The sequence below is a fragment of the Leopardus geoffroyi genome, chromosome D1 (genome assembly GCF_018350155.1).
Source record: "Leopardus geoffroyi isolate Oge1 chromosome D1, O.geoffroyi_Oge1_pat1.0, whole genome shotgun sequence".
Classification (NCBI taxonomy): Eukaryota; Metazoa; Chordata; class Mammalia; order Carnivora; family Felidae; genus Leopardus; species Leopardus geoffroyi.
This window is the reverse complement of record NC_059329.1, coordinates 6,480,690-6,503,223: the sequence shown is the minus strand read 5'-3', so window position 1 is coordinate 6,503,223 and position 22,534 is coordinate 6,480,690. Positions and strand designations below refer to the sequence as shown.

Here is a 22,534-nt window from a genome sequence, read left to right as displayed (position 1 = left end):
AATGAAAACACAAACTTGAGAAGATATATTCACTCCGATGAATACTACAGCATCATTTACAACAGCCAAGATATGGAAACAACCAAAGTATATCGAAGACAAAGAAAATGTTATATAGGGGCACCTGGGTGGCTCAGTCAGTTAAGCACCCAACTCTTGATTTCAGTTCACGTCATGATCTCACGGCTCATGAGAATGAGCCTCACATTGGGCTCCACACTGACAGGGCAGAGCCCCCTTGAGATTCCCTCTCTGCCTCTTCCCTGCTTGAGCTCTCTCAAAATAAATAAATAAACATTTTAAACCAAGAAAAAGAAAATGTGGTATATATACACATTGGACTATATCCCAGCCATTAAAAACAAAACAAAACAAAAAGAAGTCTTGCCATTGGCAAGAACATAGACCTTGAAGGCAACAACAGTTAACAATACTGTATTTGATATTAGAAAGTTGGTAAGAGGAGCTCTTAAAAGTTCTCATCACAAGAAAAAAAAATTCTGTAACTATGTGTGGTTATGGATGTTAACTAACTTATTGTAATCAATTCGCAAAATATACAAACATCAAATCATTACACTGTACACCTAAAGCTAATGTCAATTATACCTTAATTTAAAAAATCCAACTTACACAGAAATGTTCACAGAAGCATTATTCAAAACAGACAAAAAGTAGTAACAACCCAAGTGTCCACCAATGACGAACAGATGAAAAAAACTGGTGTATAGTCATACAGTGGAATATTATTCAGCCATAAAAAGAAATGCAACAAAGATAATTATTACAATGTAGTTTAATCTTGAAAACATTATCGTCAATCAAAGCTAGTCATAAAAGGCTTCATATTGCATGAGTCCATTTATAGGAAATGCACAAAACAAACAAAAGCACAGAAGGAGAAAGTAGATTAGGGGCGCCTGGGTGGCTCAGTCAGTTAAGCATCCGATTCTTGGTTTCGGCTCAGGTCATGATCTCACAGTTGTGAGATCGAGCCCCACAACAGGCTCAGTGCTGCCTGCTTGGGATTCTCTTTCCCCGTCTCTGTCCCTGCTCTGGTCATGCTCACATCTCTCTCTCTTTCTCAAAATAAATAAGTCAACTTAAAAAAAAAAGTAGATTAGTGGTTGCTAGAGTTTGTGGAGAGTGGGTAATGAGGGGGCGGGTTAACTGATCAGGGGTACAGTTTTTTTTAGGGTGACAAGAATGTTCTAGAATTTGTGGATGATGGTTGCACAACTTTATGAATATATAAAATATGCTTTAAGAGGGTGAATTTTCTGGGGTGCAAATTACATCACAATTTTTTTTAAAGCGGTGGGGTCTATTTCTCCACCACTGGTTTGGGTTGATCCTGTGACAGGCTTTGGCCAAGAGAATGCAGATGCGACACCGTGAGACTTCCAAACTGACCTGAGGAGCTCTTGCAGATTTCAGTATCACCTCTGAGGCTGGTTTCCTCAAGAATGGGAAACCACCTGAGAGAGAAAGGCCCAGATGGAAGCTAGCACCGCACACCAAGTTTGTGAGAGAGGTTCTCCTGGATCATCCAGTCCTTGCAGAGCCAACAGCCACCTGCTGGCACATGAACACACCAAGGCCCGGGGCCCCTGGCTGGCTCAGTAGGTAGAGTATGCAACTCTTGATCTCAGGGCTTTGAGTTCAAGCCCCACATAGGGCATGAAGCCCACTTTAAGAGAAAAAAGAAGCAGGGGGAGGGGAGCTAAACTTAGGCCAAATCAGGTGACCCTATCCCCAATTGCTAAATTATACAATTAAGACCAAAAAAATACTTACATCAATATAACAAAATAACAAAAAAATTAAATATCCGAATAACTTTCCAAGCCTTGTACATTTATTTTTCACTTTCCATTTTGTCATTTTATATAATGCTATAAACATTTTAATGCAGATGGAAACAATCTCTCCTGTTTAAGAGATCTGGTCCTCCCTAACAAGATAAGTTCAGTCTAACTACTGAATAGTAAAATAACTCAAAAAGCTAAATTCTCTTAAAGGTTTAGAAGTCATACATCTATGCCTAGCATTACTACTCCTACAATTTAAATGCTCAGAATCAGTGACACTAATCATCATCCTCAGGGTTTTTCTGAGGTCTACATTCCAGATTTCACTGGATCATATTACAGTGAAACACTTAACTTACTTTGTTTTCCAGTGTAAAGTGTATTTTTTTAACATTTATTAACAATACGTAAGGTGACTGTTTATGAGCCCATTTCCAGAAAATGAAGGATAAAGGTCTATAAATTTGAAATAAATATAATTTATATTCACCAAAAGTCATAAACAGATAAGGTGATATGCTTCCAAGGCAAGGAGAAACTATATTTCTAAATGAGTTCTAGAAAAGTATACTTTTCATTAAATTTTGATACCAAAACATTTAATTTTCTAAGCAAAGCAGAAAAATATTACTTATGTTCATTAAAAGATAATTTCCTATAAAACTATAGTTTTTAAAAAATCATTTATCAAAATGACAGAATTAATGATGTTATCAATAAAACATTTCATTTTGTAAGTAACACCCCATGTGACAGGATTCTTTTTTTATCATGGTAGTGGCTATTAGCAGAATTAAATATATAACAATCATACACGTAACTTCAGTATCTTATATAGAAAAAGACCATTTTTTAGGTTAGGCTAAAAATGTTAGGCTGCTATCAGTATTTAACAAAATTTCTAACAGACAACTTTGGCTAATGTTGTATAAGACACTGACATAAAAATTCACCTAAAGAATAAAAAAATTCTAGCTCTGTAGTTTTCAAAACTTCATTTTATAGAAAGGAAAATAATCTCAGGTCTTCAGGCCCTTCCTTCTTCAAAGTGTTAAAAGAGTATGGGGCACCTGGGTGGCTCAGTCAATTAAGCATCCGACTTCAGCTCAGGTCATGATGTCACAGTTAGTGAGTTCAAGCCCTGTGTCAGGCTCTGTGCTGACAACTAGGAACCTGGAGTCTACTTTGGATTCTGTGTCTCCCCCTCTCTCTGTTCCTCCCCCGTTCACACTGTCTGTCTGTCTGTCTCTCTCTCTCTCTCTCTCTCCTCTCTCCTCCCTCCCTCCCTCTCAAAAACAAATATTAAAAAGAATATTTTTTAATAAAACTGAAGCAGGCTCCAGGCTCCAAGTTGTCAGCACAGAGCCTGACACAGGGCTCAGACAATGAACTTTAAGACCATGACCTGGGCCAAAGTCAGATGCTTAACCAACTGAGCCACCTGGGCGCCCCAACCTAAAGAGATTTGAATGACCTTTTTTTCATTTCAATATTATGAAACATTTCTACATATTATAAACAAGACTGAATTTCAGCTCAGCAGCAGCAATGCAAAGGACAATGCAAGGATTTTACAGTTGAAGAAATATCTGGAATTGAAGAAAACTACTATCAGCTTGAGAAGAGATATAGGCTGTGAGAAAAAAACTGATTCATGTGTACTGACACTTGACAAAAAAACAGTGGGGGTGGGGACTTCTAAAGAACATATAAAAAAAAACTGAACTCTTTACGTCTTTTTTTTTTTTTGACAGAGAGCGAGCATGTGCATGTGCAAGCGGGAGAGGGGCAGAGGGAGGGGGGAGAGAGAGAGAGAGAGAGAGAGAGAGAGAGAGAGAACTTTAAGAAGGCTCCATGCTCAGCACAGAACCCGACCTAAGAGTTGGACGATTAACTGACTGAGCCACCCAGGAGCCTCTTTACAGCATCTTTCAATGGAGGATGATATACTCTCTTAACAGAAAAGGCACGAAGGGGCGAAAAAACAACCAAATCCTGGGGCGCCTGGGTGGCGCAGTCGGTTAAGCGTCCGACTTCAGCCAGGTCACGATCTCGCGGTCCGTGAGTTGGAGCCCCGTGTCAGGCTCTGGGCTGATGGCTCAGAGCCTGGAGCCTGTTTCCGATTCTGTGTCTCCCTCTCTCTCTGCCCCTCCCCCGTTCATGCTCTGTCTCTCTCTGTCCCAAAAATAAATAAACGTTGAAAAAATTAAAAAAAAAAAAAAAAAAAACCAAATCCAAATCATCTCATTAAAAATTTTAATCTAAAATGGGGCACCTGGCTGGCTCAGTTGGTAGAACATGCGGCTCTTGATCTTGGGGTTATGAGTTCGAGCCCCACGTTGGGGGTAGAGACTGCTTAAATAAATAAACTTAAAAAAAAATAATTAACAGATGTCCAAAGTCAATGTGATATTTTAAAATTACTTCTGGAAGCCCTACATTCAAAATCAGAAAGCAGGAAATTCTCTGAGAAAAGTCTTAAACTTAATACAAAGATGCAGCACTTACTGCCTGTGCTTGCTTGATAAACTCAAGAATATCTTCTTTTAAAGCCTGATGAATTTTTGCTGGACCTTTATCATCCCAGAGACAGACTGCATGCACATCCCTGTAAAAATAAAAGTAAACGAACATGAATACCAGAACAAGAACAAAGACAAAACTCACGTCAAGTTCTGCACGAATAGTTTCCATGGATCAAGCTACACCAAGATGAGGGTGGCTAAATCCATCCATAAGAACCAAGAATTTTTTGTAAGCTGTTGTCACACATACACTTGTTTCTTTTTTTATTTTACTTTCTCTGTCTGTTTGCCTCCTTAATCTCTATTTACTGGATTTTTTTTTTTTTTAAGTAGGCTTCACGCCGAGCACAGGGCTTAAACTCTTGAACTCATGACCCTGAGAACAAGACCTGACCTGAGGTCAAGAGTAGGACATTCAACTGACTGAGCCACATAGGCATCCCCTCACTGGATATTTTGAATTACAAAAGCAAGCTCCCGTCTTCCAATCCCACATCCCAAGGTTCACTACTATTAATTTCTTTCTCATGTAATGACAAGTGTAAATTCTAATTCTTTACCAGAATATATGCAAACTATTCTTTAAAAAAAAATTAGTCATTTAAATACTAGCAAATCTCTTAGCTTCCCCCATATAGTCACTATATTTACACACTAATTACCACTGTATCTCTGTTATTTAAAAAAACAAAACAAAAGCTCTCATAAGTTGGTATACTAAAACTCTGAATTTATAAAGCTGATATTATAGAAATACATTTAATGTTAATACAATATGTTCAATAAGTTAATTTCTTAATTGCCAAGCTGTAGAGTAGGGAAACTTATAACAAAAGGACAGAATCTTATATCGAGGATTCTTTTATCAAAAAATGTTCCCCAGTGATTCATTTAGTACCTAATGGAGCCCCTGTTATAAAAAATGTCAGAGAAATCAAAGTAAGACATCTCCAGAATTGTAATATTGTAACAATGACCAAATAGTTTGCTTTATATACAGAATCTTAGGAACATCAATATAACTCAAAGTTCTGTCTGCATATTCATTTGAACTTACTTTGTCACCTGTTATTTTTAGCTTTTACCTTAATAGTGGTATCTAGCTCACTGCCCAGCATGCAGCAAACATACAAATCTTTGCTAAATAACAACAAAATAGGCAAATCTGATTGCTTACTATGTGCCAGTTACTTTTCTAGGCTGTTTTTACTCATTTAAATCTTCACAGCAACTCTGAAAGAAATACTCTTTTTATCACCATTTCATAGGTGGAGAAACTGTGGCAAAGAAAGGTTAAGTAGCATTCCCAAAATTACACAGCTAGTATACAGTGGAAACAGGCAGCTGGGCTCCAGAACACACACTAGACCATTCCCCAAATTCACTCTTGCACCTCTCCAAACCAACCATTCAGCCAACAGCAGCCAAAGTGATCTCCATAAAACAAATCACATCATATGAGCTGTACCCTTAAGATCCTCCAATGGTTTCCTACTACTGTTTGAAGAAACTATAAAATGATTAACTGATCCCTCTACAATCTCACCTCATGACGAAAATCAACCGGCTAAAATCAACTGATACAAAAATAGGTTGATTCTGGGGCACCTGGGTGGCTCAGTCAGTCAAGCGTCCACTCTTGGTTTCAGCTCAGGTCAAGATCTCACAGATCGTGATATAAACCCCCATACTGGGCTCTGCTCTGACAGCTTGGGGCCTGCTTGGGATTCTCTCTCTCCCTACCTCTCTGCCCCCTGCCCCTCCCCGAGCTCGCATGCGCACACCTGCGCTTTCTCTCTAAATAAATAAATAAGCTTAAAAAAAAAAAAAGGTTGATTCTAATTCAGTATGCATGCAACTACTGTGCATATAAACCCAAGATAGTTCAGGAACCCAGGAGAGGGGGAGAGTAGAAGTGAGAGGCAGAGGGGTAGTAAGGGAAAGGGAAGGCTCCCAGGAAGAGTTGGTTTCCTGGGCTTAATCTCCGAGAACAAGTAGGAGTTTGCCAGGCAAAGGTACAAGGGGGTGCGAGAAGGACATGGTACACACAAGTACCAGTAGGAGTACAGAACTGTGGATTACTGTGGTGCTTGCAGTGAATTTAACCAAATCACTGTGGTTCTCATGTCAAGCAGGGAGTGGTAAGCAAGAAATTGGGCAAATGAAGCCTTTTGCAGCCACATACTACATTCAATCATGGTCCTACTGTATCCGTCACCTAAACGTCTCTCCAATTTGGACATGTGCATCTATTACCACCACCAAAGTCAAAACCACCATCATTTCTTACTTTATTTACTGTAACAAAACTCACATGCATGGACTGCTTACCATGTGCCAGGCACTGTACACATATTGACTCGTGTTAGTTTAGGTCTTCCCAGAAGCAGAGGGGATTAGACATGCAAGAGATTTATGGAAGGAACTATATGCAAGGGAAAATGCGAAGTGTGCTACAGGAAGCTGGGCAAGTGATAAGCCCACAATGCCAGTCTGATCCCTGTAGGGAAGGGTGGAAAGGAAGGTTGGGTAGGAAGAGCCTTAGACTGTCTTGCAGTTCTAAGAAAGTTTGGGAGTTCTGAGGCAGAAGTCACCCATCAGAGGAGTCTATGCCACCCTGATGTAGGACTACCCTAGTATCCTGTACTCAAAGTAGTGCTAGGTACATTTTAGAACGGCTAAAATGTGGCGTGAGTCTCATAAGGCAAGAGGGAATGGTGTGGTTAAGAATGCAGGGTGGGGTCACTCCCAAGTAATCTTACCCAAGAAAGAGCTAAACTTGTGACTGATTTAGCACATCTTCCCCAGCTCCCTTTTCTCAACCTCCAGGTATTCCTAACTTTTGTCACATCAGCCCTCTTTTCTCAACCTCCGGGGCTCCTAAGTATGTCAACAATACGCTCATTCTTATTCAAACACAACACTACTCTTCATCACCCAGAAGACCCTGTCAACTCTCCGGGTCAATTTTAACACACAGTTTGAAAAACATGTAATGTACCTGAGGAATGGATTATGACAATACCCTTAAAGCTCTCTCTGTTCCTCGCCCAGATCCTACTCTCTTCTATCCTCCCCAGAAGTAACCAAGCCTGAATTTACTATTTTTTAAGTTTTATGACAGACTATGAGTATTCCTGACCTTCACGGAAACTGTATCAATAATCTTTTGGAATCATTTTGTACTCAACATTGCTTCTGCTATTTACCCGTCAGACAATATGCAGTTTTAGTTCATGCAGTTTATCTGTTGTATCAAATGGCACATCAGTATAAAAGGGAAGGAGTAATGGCCAGCAATAAATGTATGAAATTAAATCCGAATGGTTAAGAATACATTCTCTTGGAATATAAAACCAAAGTGCTCTTAAAAATGTTTGGGAGCTCAAAAACCACAAAATACTTAGGAATAAATCTAACCAAAGAGGTGAAAAATTTATACACTGAAAACTATAGAAAGCTTATGAAAGAAATTGAAGAAGACACCAAAAATGGAAAACGATTCCATGCTCCTGGACAGGAAGAACAAATATTGTTAAAATGTCGATACTACCCAAAGCAATCTACAAATTCAATGCAATCCCTATCAAAAAAACGCCAGTATTCTTCACAAAACTAGAACAATCTTAAAATTTGTATGGAACCAGAAAAGACCCCGAATAGCCAAAGCAATCTTGAAAAAGAAAACCAAAGCAGGAGGCATCACAATCCCGGACTTCAAGCTATACTACAAAGTTGTAATCATCAAGACAGTATGGTACTGGCACAAGAACACTCAGATCAATGGAACAGAATAGAGAACCCAGAAATGGACCCACAACCATATGGCCAACTAATCTTTGACAAAGCAGGAAAGAATATCCAATGGAATAAAGACAGTCTCTTCAGCAAGTGGTGCTGGGAACACTGGACAGCGACATGCAGAAGAATGAGCCTGGACCACTTTCTTACACCATACACAAAAAAACCTCAAAATGGATGAAAGACCTCAATGTAAGACAGGATGTCATCAAAATCCTCAAGGAGAAAGCAGGCAAAAACCTCTCTTATCTTGGCTGCAGCACCTTGTTACTCAACACATTTCTGGAGGCAAGGGAAACAAAAGCAAAAATGAACTACTGGGACCTCATCAAAATAAAAAGCTTCTGCACAGTGAAGGAAAAAATCAGCAAAACTAACAGGCAACCAACAGAATGGGAGAAGATATTTGCAAACGACGTACCAGATAAAGTGTTAGTATCCAAAATCTATAAAGAACTTATCAAACTCAAAACCCAAAAACCAAATAATCCAGTGAAGAAATGGGCAAAAGACGTGAAGAGACACTTCTCCAAGGAAGGCATACAGATGGCCAACCGACACATGAAAACATGCTCCACATCACTCATCATCAGGGAAATACAAATTAAAACCACAATGAGATACCACCTTACACCTGTCCGAATGGCTAACATGAACAACTCAGGCAACAACAGATGTTGGCAAGGATGCGGAGAAAGAGGCTCTCTTTTGCAATGTTGATGGGAATGCAAGCTGGTATAGCCACTCTGGAAAACAGGATGGAGGTTCCTCAAAAAACTAAAAATAGAACTACCCTACGACCCAGCAATTGCACTACTAGGCATTTATCCAAGGGATACGGGTGTGCTGTTTCGAAGGGACACATGCACCCCCATGTTTATAGCAGCACTATCGACAATAGCCAAAGTATGGAAAGAGCCCAAATGTCCATCGATGGATGAATAGATAAAGAAAATGTGGTATATATGCACAATGGAGTAGTACTTGGCAACCAAAAAGAAGGAAATCTTGCCATTTGCAACTACGTGGATGGAACTGGAGGGTATTATGCTAAGTAAAATTAGTCAGACAAAGACAAATATCATAGGACTTCACTCATATGAGGACTTTAAGAGAAAACAGATGAACATAAAGGAAGGGAAACAAAAATAATATAAAAACAGGGAGGGGGACAAAACATAAGACTCATAAATATGGAGAACAAACAGAGGGTTACTGGCGGGGGTATGGACTAAATGGGTAAGGGGCATTAAGGAATCTACTCCTGAAATCATGGTTGCACTATATGCTAACTAATTTGGATGTAAATTAAAAAAAAATTAAATTAAAAAAAAAATGTTTGGGTGCCTGGGTGGCTCAAACCAGGGTGGTGCCTGGGTGGCTCAAACTGGATGGCTAATTTGGATGTAAATTTAAAAAAAATTAAATTAAAAAAAAATGTTTGGGTGCTGGTTGAACATCTGCCTCTAGCTTTTGGCTCACATCACGATCCCAGGGTCGTGGGGTAGGGTCCTGCGTTGGGCTCCCCACTGACCATGGAACCTGTTGAGATTCTCTCTTTCCCTCTCCCCCACCTGTGCTCTTTCTAAAATAAAAACAAACAAACAAACAAACAAATAAATAAATAAATAAAAAGAGACATGTTGTAAGGGAAAGTCTTAACTACTTAATTATATTATGAAAATCAGGGAGTCGGGGGAGTAGGAGAGGGACAAAGTAAAGGTTTTTCAAAGCTTTCAAGGGGACAGGGAGAAGGGACAGGAGAAGCATCAAGCGGTAAGAAGTATTCCAAACGCTTCAACCTCCTTCGGTACAAAGAAAGTAAAACAGAAAGAATGTGACCCTGGTGTGACAAACAGGTATTTTGCTTTTAATTAATAGTAACACTATATGCTTCTGACTGAGAGTCGGAAACAGAAATATAACCACTAATGGAAATGAATTTTCAGATTAACAAAAAGAAGTTAAACAAAAAATGAAGCAGTAAGAATATCTAATAATTAGTAATAAAGTTAGAGAAGCAATAAAACAAGAATATCAGCTATAACATTACACATGAACTCAATAAATTATCCCACTGGAAGACAGTAGGCCCTTCAAAAAGACAAATATTGTGTGATTCCACTTATATGAGGTACCTAGCATAGGCAAACTAGGAGAAAAATGGGCTCCGTAGAGACAAAGAACATGAAGTTTTAAAAATGGATAATAATGTTGATGTTTGTACAACAGTGAACGTGCTCAATGCCACTCAACTGGTTAAAGTGGTACGGTTTTATATAATGTAATGTTTATGTAATGTGATTTCCAAAAAAAAAAAAGGTACTAGGAAACACAAATAAAATAAAGCAGGGTGGCAACACTAGTATCATCCACAGAGGAATTTAAGGTTAAAATAACTACAGAGAGGACACATTATGTAATAATGATAAAAAGCATTATTTATCAAGATATACCCAATTCTTTGGACCAAAAAACAAAACAAATTTACCTAAATATAAAACAAAAATAGCGGGGCACCTGGGTGGCTCAGTCGGTTGGGTGCCCGACTTCAGCTCAGGTCATCATCTCAGAGTTTATGGGTTTGAGCCCCACGTTGGGCTCTGTGCTGACAGCTCGGAGCCTGGAGCCTGCTTCCGATTCTGTGTCTCCCTCTGTCTCTGCCCGCCCCCCCCCCCCCAAAGGCTCGGTCTCTCTCTCTAGAATACACACTAAAAAAAAATTTTCTTTAAACACAAATGTTTAAACACAAAAGTTACAAATGTAAGAACCTGATACAAATACAATGCAATACGTTAAAGCATCCTTACTTCTACCAGTTAGGAGGCATTCAGCTGAACCATTAAATTCAATTATGAGTGGCTCAGACTATTATGTTATTTTTCTTAAATAACTAGAAGTCTAGAGATGGGCAGCTACTGGGGTTCATTCAGAGACTGAGAAGAGGCTCCTTCTCTTTGCATTCAGACACATTAGCGTGGCAGCCTCTTACTTCTGTGAAAAGGAGGACTGTGCCAGGCACGTTAGTTTAATTCATCTGAAAAGCAAAAACTTTCTCAGAAGCCCTCCTGTAGACCTATTTGCTGGAACTGTGTCACATGGTGACCCAAACAGCAAGGGAAGTTGAAGACTATTACAATATGCAGCCAAGTGGAAAGTACATGGCACAGAATGGGGGTGCCTTAGCTAATCAGCAGCGTCTATCACAAAATCTCTTAACATCTGAAAATCTAGACAAAAGAAAATTAAGGACATAGAGGAATGTAAAAATACAATCAATAAATATGACTTACTAGAGATTCTTATTACAACTATCAAAATGATAATTTCTTCGGGGCACCTGGCTGGCTTAGTCAGTGGAGCAGGTGACTCTTAATTTGTGGTCGTGAGTTCAAGCCCCACACTGGCTATAAAGATTACTTAAAAATAAGATCTTATAAAAATACTATTTTCTATGAGCATAAACATGCATATAAAATTTGTAAATATGTTTATACTTATGAAAAAAAATTTTTTAACTATTTATTTTTGAGAGAGAGACAGACAGAGCATGAGTGGGGGAGGGGCAGGGCTAGAGGGAGAGACAGAATCTGAAGCAGGTTCCTGGCTCTGAGCTGTCAGCACAGAGCCCGACGTGGGGCTTGAACCCAAGAACCGCGTGAGATCAAGACCCGAGCTGAAGTTGGACGCTAACCAACTGAGCCACCCAGGCGCCCCTATAAAGATATTTTTACAGGCTATTTCCCTGATCATAATATATAAATAAGTAAATGATAAAAAGAAAAAACAACTCCATTATCAGAAGGTAAGTCCTTACATAATATGTGGATTAAAGAACAAAAAAAACTTACTAACTAAAGAATCTACTAACTTACTAAGAGAGCAATAAAAAGGCAAACATTTCATACTGCAAAGCCTGTGGTAATAATAAAAGCAGCATTAAAAAAATGTATAACCCTGGATGCTTTCATTTTAAATATAAAAAGATAAAAGAACTAAGAATTTATCTGAAAAGAAACTAGAAAAGAAACCAAAATAATTCAAAGTAACCAGAAAGAAGATACTAATCAAGATACATATTATGGATGTGATAAGGAGAATAAATTGAATATTCTTCTTCCCAAAGAACTAATTTTTGCCTTTTCTTTTTTTCTACCACACAATTATTTTGTATTTCATTAATTTTGGCTTTTGTCTTCCCTTCCTTATACTTCCTTTAGTTTTAACATGCTAGGGTTTTTTTCCTCATTAAAAAAAAATTTTTTTTTTAGCTTATTTATTCTGAGAGAGACAGAGACAGTGTGATCCGGGGAGGGGCAGAGAGAGAATCCCAAGCAGGCTCTGCACTGCCAGCACAGAGACCAAAGTGGGGCTTGAACCCACAAAACTGTGAGATTATGACCTGAGTCAAAACACAGAGTTGGATGCTCCACCGAGCCACCCAAGCACCCCTTTTCCTCATTTCTTGAAATGAGCATTTAGATCACTGACTCCCAACCTCTTTTTTTCTAACACATGCATGAAGGCTATAAACTCCTTAACACAGAAGTTGTTTTAATATGATACATCGTATCAAAACAACTTTTTAAATGTGGTTATGTGAAAAGACAAAATGGATCAACTCCTCAAGACCAGATAAAAGTGGGGCACCTGGGTGGCTTAGTTGGTTAAGCATCCGACTTTGGCTCAGGTCATGATCTCAAGGTTCATGGGTTTGAGCCCCACATTGGGCTCTGGACTGGCAGCCTGGAGCCTGCTTCAGATTCTGTCTCCCTCTATCCCTGCCTCTCCCCTGCTCGCACTCTGCCTCTCTCTCAAAAATAAATAAAATATTTTTTAAAAAAGACCAGATTAAAGAAAAATGCATAGGATTAGGGATGAAATACATGGTATATCCACACATACAATATAAATACGCTATTAATAATGCCATTTCAAATTTCAAAACCTAGAGGAAACAAAAATGAAATATGAGAATAGACTCTTTGTCTTATTCCCAATTAAAAAAAATGTTTATTTATTTTGATAGAGCACGAGGAGAGGCAGAGAAAGAGACAGAGGGAAAGAGAGAATCTCAAGCAGGCCCACGCTCAGTGCAGAGCCCGACTCGGCTCGATCTCACGACCCCAAGATTGCAACCTGAGCCAGTATCGAGTCAAATGCTTAACCGATTGAGCCATCCAGGCACCCTTTATTCCCAATTTTAAGTAGAATGTTTCCAACATATCACTATTGGGATGATGCCTGCTGCTGGAATACTTGACTAATTTATTTTTCCCATTTTTTGGAAACATTTCTTTCTTTACGCCCTCATCTATGGGGATGATCAACTTCTCATGTGATTTTAACTTTTTCTATTTGGTTTTAAGTTCAACTGTCATTTTATTTCCCTCCTTTTATTGATTTCTCTCCTTATCTTGTAAGTTTCTGAATCAAGATATTTTAAATGACCCTAAATGGTCGTGTGCGGATACCCAACTCGGTTCGGAATGCTGTTTGTGTTCTTCGGCTTCACAGTCAGTTTCTGTGGAACAATTTTTATCAGCTAAAATGTTTTGCTTTCCACTCTCTTGTGGTTTTGGATGGATGGTGTCTGTCACTTTCTATTTATATTCATCTTTTGGTGAGGATTCCTAGTTTAGGAGCACCTCCTCTTTAGGTGACGAAAGCTCAATTTCTTAATGGCCGACGCTGGGAACAGAAGAAAGGGTACGTATTTCGTATCTGCTGGATCCTTAAATCCTCTAATTACTTACCCGTCTGGAAATATTTTTATCTTGCCTTAATCTTGATTACACACTTGACTAGGTAGAGAATACGAGGTTTAGAATAGTATCCCTTCAAATATTTAAAGAAAATGTTTCATCAGACTCCTACACCCAATTTGACCAATGAAAAGTACTGGGGAGGGGCGCCTGGGTGGCGCAGTCGGTTAAGCGTCCGACTTCAGCCAGGTCACGATCTCGCGGTCTGTGAGTTCGAGCCCCGCGTCGGGCTCTGGGCTGATGGCTCAGTGTCTCCCTCTCTCTCTGCCCCTCCCCCGTTCATGCTCTGTCTCTCTCTGTCCCAAAAATAAATAAACGTTGAAAAAAAATATATATATATTTAAAAAAAAAAAAAAAAAAAGAAAAGTACTGGGGATAGCCTGCTTTGAGACTTAACTGTACTTCATCACTCCAAGAAGAGTAGGACTATTTTGTTCATCCTTGGAATTCTGAAATTCCTTAAGGATGTGTCTTGGCATGTTTTTTTTAGCACTTTCAATATTAAAACTCGTGGCAGGGGGCAGGGGGCACCTGGGTGGCTCAGTCAGTTGAGCGTCTGACTTCGGCTCAGGTCATGATCTCTCAGCTCATGGGCTGGAGCCCCGTGTTGGGCTCTGTGATGACAGCTCAGAGCCTGGAGCCTGTCTCAGAATCTGCGTCTCCCTTTCTCTGCCCCTCCCCTGCTCAGGCTCTGTCTCTAAAATAAACGAACACTAAAAAAAAAAAGTTACATCTTTATTAAAAAAAAACTCGTGGGGATGGGTGGGAAGGGACAAGAGTATTCAGTCAATTTTCTTCTTATATTTTTGGACTATACCCTCTCCTCTACTATTTCTGTTCTCTCCTGGCATGACTTTACCCAATTCTAGATCGACCTTCTTCCTTTCTTTCTTTTTAATGTTTATTTATCTAGAGAGAGCGCAAATGCAAATGCAGGAAGGACAGAGTGAGAGAGAGAGAAATAATCTCAAGCAGGCTCTGCACTGTCAGCACAGAGCCTGAGGTGGGGCTCTAACTCACAGACTGCAATATCATGACTGAAGTCAGACACTTAACTGACTGAGCCACCCAGGTGCCCCCATATTTCTTAATTTCCATTTTATTTTCCATACTTTGTTTTTGCTCTACATTCAGGGAGAACTCTGCTTTTATTTTTCAAATCACTGATTTGGTCTTTTATTTTTTAGCTCTTTATTTTTTATTTCAAAGGTCTCTTCTTTATCTTGACTTTCATTTTCAGTGGCACCTCTTTCATTTTCTTCCTCTTTGATATAAACTGGAGTTTTTTTTAAGAGTTCTTTTCCGGACCTTGCATCATCTATTTCCTCTAAGATGGCCCTTGATGATCCCCATCTCCTGGTATTCATGGCCGTGTAAGTTCCCTCCTACGATGTACAAGCATTTGCATGATTAACAGCACATATGTAATGGTTTGTCACTTCCCAAATTATGTTATAAACACCACGAATTCCACCTTGGGAGGACCCTCTTTCACTCTGGGGAAAATACGCTGCCACACTGTAAACTGCCTTACGGAGGGGCCCACATGGTGAGGAACTGAACACCTGCCAACAACCATGTAGGTAACCAGAAAGATCACTCAGCCCTAGCTGAGTCTAGGCCTACATCTTCTGCAGAGCTCCACTGCAACCTTGAGAGAGACTCTGAGTTACGCCACCCAATTAAGCTGCTACCAGCTTCCTGACCCTCAGAAACTGTGACAGAGTGTTTTTTACTTCCAGATGCTAAAGTTTAGAGGAACTTGTTATGCAGCAAGAGACAAATGATAAACAGAGATACAACAAAGAGAGGCAGAGAACTATTGTAATCATTCAGATGAGGATAGGGGGAAGAAGCTGGGATGGAAAGAAGTTTCATTCAAGAGATATTTAATAAAAATCTATGAAGCCTAGTAATCAACTGAATATGAGGGAATTAAAAAACAGAAAGCTGATGGTAGCTTCTAGATGTTCGGTTTGAAACTATGAATAACACATTTTTATCATTCTAAATTTGGAGTATTTACAGAACTTAAGAGACGAGATACATAGAGGAAAAAACAGACCATTTGAGTCTGGAAGTTCATGTCAGGAGAATAATCTAGATTGCTTTTGCAGATATGAGAACTCAGTTAAAGGATTAAAAAGAAATGAAACTCTGGAGGAAACCAAAATTTAAGAGGTGCACAACAAAAAGTCAGCTTACATGACAGAGATGAGGCAGACAAGAGAGGAGAAAGTGGCGTCAAAAACCAACTTGGGGGGGGGGGCTGGGTGGCTCAGCCAGGTGAGCATCTGACTCTTGGTTTCGGCTCAGCTCATGATCTCATGGTTCATGGGTTCAAACCCCACGTCAGGCTCTACACCGACAGTGTGGAACCTACTTGGGATTCTCCTCCCTCTCTCTCTGCCCCTCCCCTGCTTGTGTGTGGCCCCCCTCTCAGATTCAAATCAAAATAAACTTTAAAAACAAAAACAGAAACCAACTTAGGAACAATAAAAATACATTTAAAAATAACTTATAATAAAGATAAATTTTCTTTAAAATGAAGCATCCCAAGCTCAAAATAATTTATTATTTAATTCTGGCATCGACTTCACAAACCAGAGTCAAACCAAGTATGTATATAGAATAGCAGCAGTTATTAACCAAGGGAGGTACCGTCCCCACAGAGGCTCATGGGGAAAAATCTGAGAGCTTTTCTTTGGTTTCATTAATGAGAAGTAGGGAGGAGAGTACACAGGGAGTGTCCACTACTAGAGGTGATGAAGGTGAAGGCCACAGGTGATAAACATCCTGCAGTATGCAGCACAATCTTGTTTAACCACTTAAAATGCCAACAGTGCTCTTACTGAGAAACAAGGATATATGAGAAAAAAATGGAATAGCCAATGTACTTTAAAAATAATACAATATTTTAATGCCTCAAATTTAGAAAGATATAAGCAATCTAATTATTAACTCACGTGATCAAACAGGCTAAAATCTGAAAGGTTTTAATTAATGTAGGTCTTGCGATTTTGGTGATGGCATGTAAGGTATACAAGAATTCTTTAACCTAAAAGGACTACATATCGAGCTGCCTTAGATACCTCAAGGAGATCAAGGAATTTTACAGAAATGACGTGATGAGACCACTAAAACTAGGGCACGTACAAAGGTGTTGACGATTTCTGCTTAGAAACAGACTTGGAGCAGGGACACCATCACACTACGCTCCCTCTCCTGGTCAGGAGTGCACAGGAAACAAGCATTATTCTACATGATAAATATTATCAACACAAATTGGCAAACACAAAACAAAACCAAAAAACCCCACCACACTCAACATATTATTCATAAAATAGTTTAATCAAATAATTTAAGAAAAATATATAATATACATGAATGCCACGAATTTTTTAAAGGGTTTAGCTATTTCTTACTGAACTCTAATTTTTCAAAAGGCAGAATCATGCGTGTAAGTCAATTAATATTATGCAACAAGTTCTACATTATTTAGGGAAATTAAATTTTTCTTATGTGATAAAGAGAAAAAGAGCACAACAGCTTAATGTGTTTGGGTTACTCAGTCACACACCTACAACTCACTAGTAGAGTATTTCACTAGACCATGCACCAAAAGATTATAGCAAGTCTGAGACAGTTATCCTTAGGAAGATGTGCTTGCAAGGCTGGTGCTTGGCTACTATCTGGGAACTTGAATTTTGCAAAGGTTCTCACCATTTCCCTATAAGAATGGCTCATGGTGCCTTAATGTTTCAGTAAACAATCTGACTTATGATGAACACTTGCTTTTCAACTAGGAGTCCGGAATTTTAGGTCATGTCAGGCAGAGGCTATTGTGACCAGTAAAAACCCTGGGCACTGAGTCTTTAATGAGCTTTCCTAGTAGACATAATTTCACATGTGCTGTCACAATTAGTTGTTGGAGAAGTGTCTCCTGTGTAACTGCAATGGGAGAGGATGCTTGGAAACTTGTACCTGGTTTCCCCTGGACTTGCCACCCCACCTTTGTTGCATTTTGCTTTGTATCCTTTACCGTAATAAATCAGAGCCATGAAGATGACTATATGCTGAGTCCTAGGAGTACTCCAAGCAATCAATGAACCTCGAGGTGGTCTTGAAACTGATACAACTGGTGTCAGAAGTGGAATTCACTAGCACCGCTGTGACTCACTGAAACACGGTGACAGCACTGTCTGGTAAAAGGAAGAAGTGATGGGATGATGAAGTTTTGTCGTTTGGGGGGCTATGAAATCATCCATGGTATGAAACAGCAGCTGAGTTGCTATCTGTTTGAAGAGAAAAGAGTTACCTCGGAAATTTGAAAATGAAAGGTCTGACCCCAGCAGAGTTGGCTAGCTCAATCCCCTGGCTGCTTCTGGCCATGCTGATAAAGTAGGAGGAGAAACGGCACAGTCTGGGTGACACCTGTGATTTCTGTTCTTGCCTCCAATTGGAAAGAGAAAAGGCCCAGAGTTTTGGGTGAACCAAAAATGTCAAATGTTGATTTTGGTTTCCCCCGCAGCCATGAGGAAATAGTTAAATGAGATGCCAGGGTTGGAGAAAGCTTTATATAAACCATGGGAGAAAACGTTGGGGGTGGGGTGCTTGCAGGGAGAAGAAACTACTCCAGCTGTTTCTTCAGCCCAACAGCTATTGCTGAAGCAATCCTTCCAGGTCCCTTGCACTCCAGTCAGGAACTCCCAGCAACTGTAAATGCTAAAGTTACTGCTAGGGGTTTGAACAGGAGGTCAGGGGAGGTTTAAAAAATGGCTTTGTATTTTGTAGCTATTATATCTGGATGTGTGGCCAAAAAAGATGCAAAATGCGATATGCTTGTACTTTTGTAACTGCTGGAGGGGTTGTATCTATCAGGAAAGTTTGGCCCTAAAAATTAGCGGACACAATTTTCTTGCCTTCAGTTGTTGGGGAGGTGACCGGCATTTAAAGTGTTTGACTATTGGCAACAGAATAAAAGTCTCTGTAACAGGTGATATTTACTATTATTTTTACCTATTAGTATGTTGAGAAGACAACATGAAAACAAAGGAAATCTTCAGACAGAAATACTTTTGGAGTTTTAAAAAGCAGTTTTTAGTGGCCACTGAGCTCTGGCAAAATCAGATGTCTGACCCTCAGAGGCTAATGATTTTCCAGCCTGATGTGCATATTTCTGAGTGGGTCAATTTGGACTCCAAGACTGGTAAGATAAAAAAGGCTTTGAAAAGTCTTGCTTGTCACTTGGACTTGGAACATGACTGTGTGTCTGCAGCATCTTGGCTTCCTGCTGCAGAAGAAAACTTGCTCTCTTTTTTAGAGTCCTGAATTCACAGATCTTAACTGCCTGGTCTCCGAGCTGAAACTTGATACTGTCTGTTTCTGACTGTTTCAACCTCAGCATAAGCTGTACTGAACTAAAGAGCCAACGTATACTCAGCGAGCAGGGGTCTGCCATGAGGACCGCTGCAGATATCAGACCCCCTTTGCAGAACCATAGACTGAAAGCATCATGGATTCTGGCTGGACCACCTGCATCACTTGCAGATGCCTAAAGAAAAGGGCTTATTCTCTGATGGAGCCGTCTGAAGTCAAGCTTCTGGCTGACGCTCTACATGTGATACAGAGACTAACTGCACTCCTAACTTGTGGTCACCACCAAAAGCTGCAAGAGTCAATCTCACTGTGAGTGACTTGTGTTCAGTTTTCTGGATTTGTTGCAGTTTTCAACAACTGATGAATAATAACCTGATTCTATTTCACTCACCTCACCTTAGTAAGGCACCTTGGTTGCTACAGGCCGCTGTCTCCAGAAAGGAAGTGATCTTTTCTAGGCTGCTCACTAGATAAATGATTGGGACAAAAGGCATGGGAGGTGACATAAACTTTAAAAATTTCTGAAAATTTGGAATTTTATCCAGACCAACACCTAAAAATGATACATCTTTCTGGTTAAGGTGTGTAAAAATTGTTTTTCTGTAAAAATGCTTTTGCTCCTCTTGCAAATCCACCTGACTGGGGGGGGGGGGGCAGTTTTCATTACTGAGTGAGACACAGTGATTTTACAAGAGAGAAAGAACCAAACCCAGCACCTGAGAAGGCTCACGGGAGGAGGAAGACATTACTGATCTTTTATTTTCCTAAGTATTCTAAAATTCCTGACATTAGCCTTCCACACTGCTGTGAGTACCCTGAGGTCAAACTTCACCACACTCAGAGACAGGAGGGAGCAGCCCAACTCCTACACGCTCCACAAAGAGCACATCTAAACATCATCCACTAGTGAGGCAAATCAATTGGTGTCATGAATAAACAAAACTATCTGGAACTAATGTCCTTTAGGCACCTCATCTGAAGACAAGGCCTGAACTGAATTAAAGAAATGGACTGAGAACTCTACAGCCAAAGGTCCTCCGGGACGAGGGAAATTGGGGGCTGGTGATCACATCCGACCTGACTAATGTATGTCTTGCCTGGAGTCCCCTAACAATTGCAAACTCCTTGTATCTGGGTTGCCGCACATGTCCTCTGAGACCGCACTTCTTTGGGGATGTACTGTAATGATCATGATGCTGCTAAGACTCTGGACAGTTCTCAGGTGTGCTTCCACGTATAGGCCAGAGGTGTGCTGGGCCTGAACTGATGGCTCAGGCCACATTAAAAAAAAAAAAAAAAAAGGTTGATTATTGAAACTGAAGGAGAAAACCACCTAGTTTCCTAAAATAAACTTCATGGTTGATGGGATTTATTGTCACTCATTAAATCTAGGACCTCTAAAACGCATAACTGAAATCAGTACTAGAGTCTGGTCTTGCCCTGCCCTGTGGTATCGCACTGGTAACAGTTTTGCTGTTAAGACATTTTCGGTCAAAAGCCAAGAATTAATTTAAATGGTCAACAATTTCCTACACTGATATAAAACTCTCCTAATGATAGGAATGGACCCCGGTGCCTTAAACGTACAAAATACATACAAACTCTATGGTTTACACTGAACACCCACTCTCTCTGAGCATCTGGAATCTGGGTACATATCAAGCAGAGGCTACCTTGGTGACCAGCCCCTGATGAAAACTCTCAGGACGGGGTCTCCAAGAGCGTCTCAATTAAACAACATATCACACATGGTGTCAATCCTGTCGCTGGAGAAGCGAAGTGTGTCCTGTGTGATTTCACAAGTACTCTTGGAAGCCTGTGCCCATCGTTCCCCAGGCTTTACTCTCTGTGCCTTTCTTTGCACCGATTTTGCTTTGTATCCTTTTGCTGTAATAAACCACAGCTGTGAGTATGACTGAATCCTCCCGGCAAATCACTGAATGGAGATGAGGGCTTGGACGAGTAATAATTGTAAACGAGTAAACAGTCCAGTCTAGAGTCAGCATTCCATTTGAATATACAAATGCATCACCAAAATTTCCTTTACTTTAGCAAAAAGTTAGAGTGAATGGATTACTTACGAAAACAGATCAAACCACTGCTGTTTTGTAACAGATTCCTGGCGTAAAAGCTTCAAAACAATTGGACGCATGAAATCCCATTTGTCTTCAAACTGAAGTGAACCTTTATTCTTTAAAAAAAAAAAAAAAAAGATAAACAGTTTAATTTAGATGCAGTTAAATCAGAAGTGTCCATTATTTTTGTCTTTTAGAGTTAGCTAGAGAAACACAAGGCTGGACATGTAAAAGAATCGTTTTCTATAATGGAATCCCTAGAAACTTAATCTGGTTTCAGAGAATCGCAGGAAGACACCACAAAAAAGAAAACTAATTGTACAAACGTGGAAAGAATTTCGCCTTGCCCAAGGTCAACTTCTGACCTTTGTCCTTGACTTCTGGTAGTTAATCTCTGGGCTGTTAGAATGTACATCTGATAAGAGAGTTTTTGTTCACCTGGTAACCTTGGTACAAACTGGACAATCTAACAAATGTGATTCAGGGAGGGAGCTGGCCACACCTATGGAGTCCTTAGGGTGGGGGCTGACCAATCCAGAAACACCAGCGTAACTATGGGAGGTGGTTTTTGGTTAACCAAAATGGAGACCAAGATGACTCACAAGTAATCAGTCAGTCGTGCCTACGTAACGACGCCCCAATAAAAACTGTGGACACTAGGGGTGCTGACTAGCTCGGTGGGTGCAACATGCGATTCTTGATCTCAGGGTTGTGAGTTTGACCCCCAAGTTTGGTGAAGAGAGTACTTAAAAATAAAAATTAAAAAACAAAACAAAAAACTCTGGAGACTAAAGGTTGGATGAGCTTCCCTGGCTAGTGTGGAGGCCTCTTTTAAGTAAAGGGCCCACAGCAATCCCCCGACTGAATACCGACAGGCCCACGAGGTGACCCACCTCAAACTATCCATAAGCCCTAACTGACCAATGGGCTACTTACAACCAGGCACAGTTACCAACAAAGGGGAAATTCGCTGTGTCCCCATACATCCTCACCTTTCTTCTTCAAGTATAGCCTTCATCCCCTGCCTCGTGGCAGACAGTCTCTCCTCGGCTGTCCTGCCTGCCACTCCCTTGCAATTCATTCAACGAACTTCTATCTCCTTGCTGCTGCTTTGGGTGAATCCTTTCATCGCCCACACCACTGGCTTCCACCTGATTGTCACCCCCCATTTGGGGGCC

General features: G+C 40.1%; 1 protein-coding gene across 4 annotated transcripts in view; it reads right to left on the bottom strand.

Moving 5' to 3' along the window:
* Positions 1 to 22,534, bottom strand: part of CUL5 (cullin 5) — a 97,067-nt gene that overhangs the window by 55,647 nt on the left and 18,886 nt on the right. For 2 of the 4 annotated variants that reach the window (XM_045482674.1, XM_045482675.1), the window contains exons 2-3: positions 21,363 to 21,472; positions 4,320 to 4,419 (exon numbers count right to left, since the gene is read on the bottom strand). In XM_045482674.1, coding sequence (XP_045338630.1) covers positions 4,320 to 4,419; positions 21,363 to 21,472 — 210 coding nt within the window. Of the gene's footprint in view, positions 1 to 4,319; positions 4,420 to 17,944; positions 18,198 to 21,362; positions 21,477 to 22,534 lie in introns of those variants that run through there. The other 2 variants (XM_045482676.1, XM_045482677.1) reach the window with 2 other exon arrangements.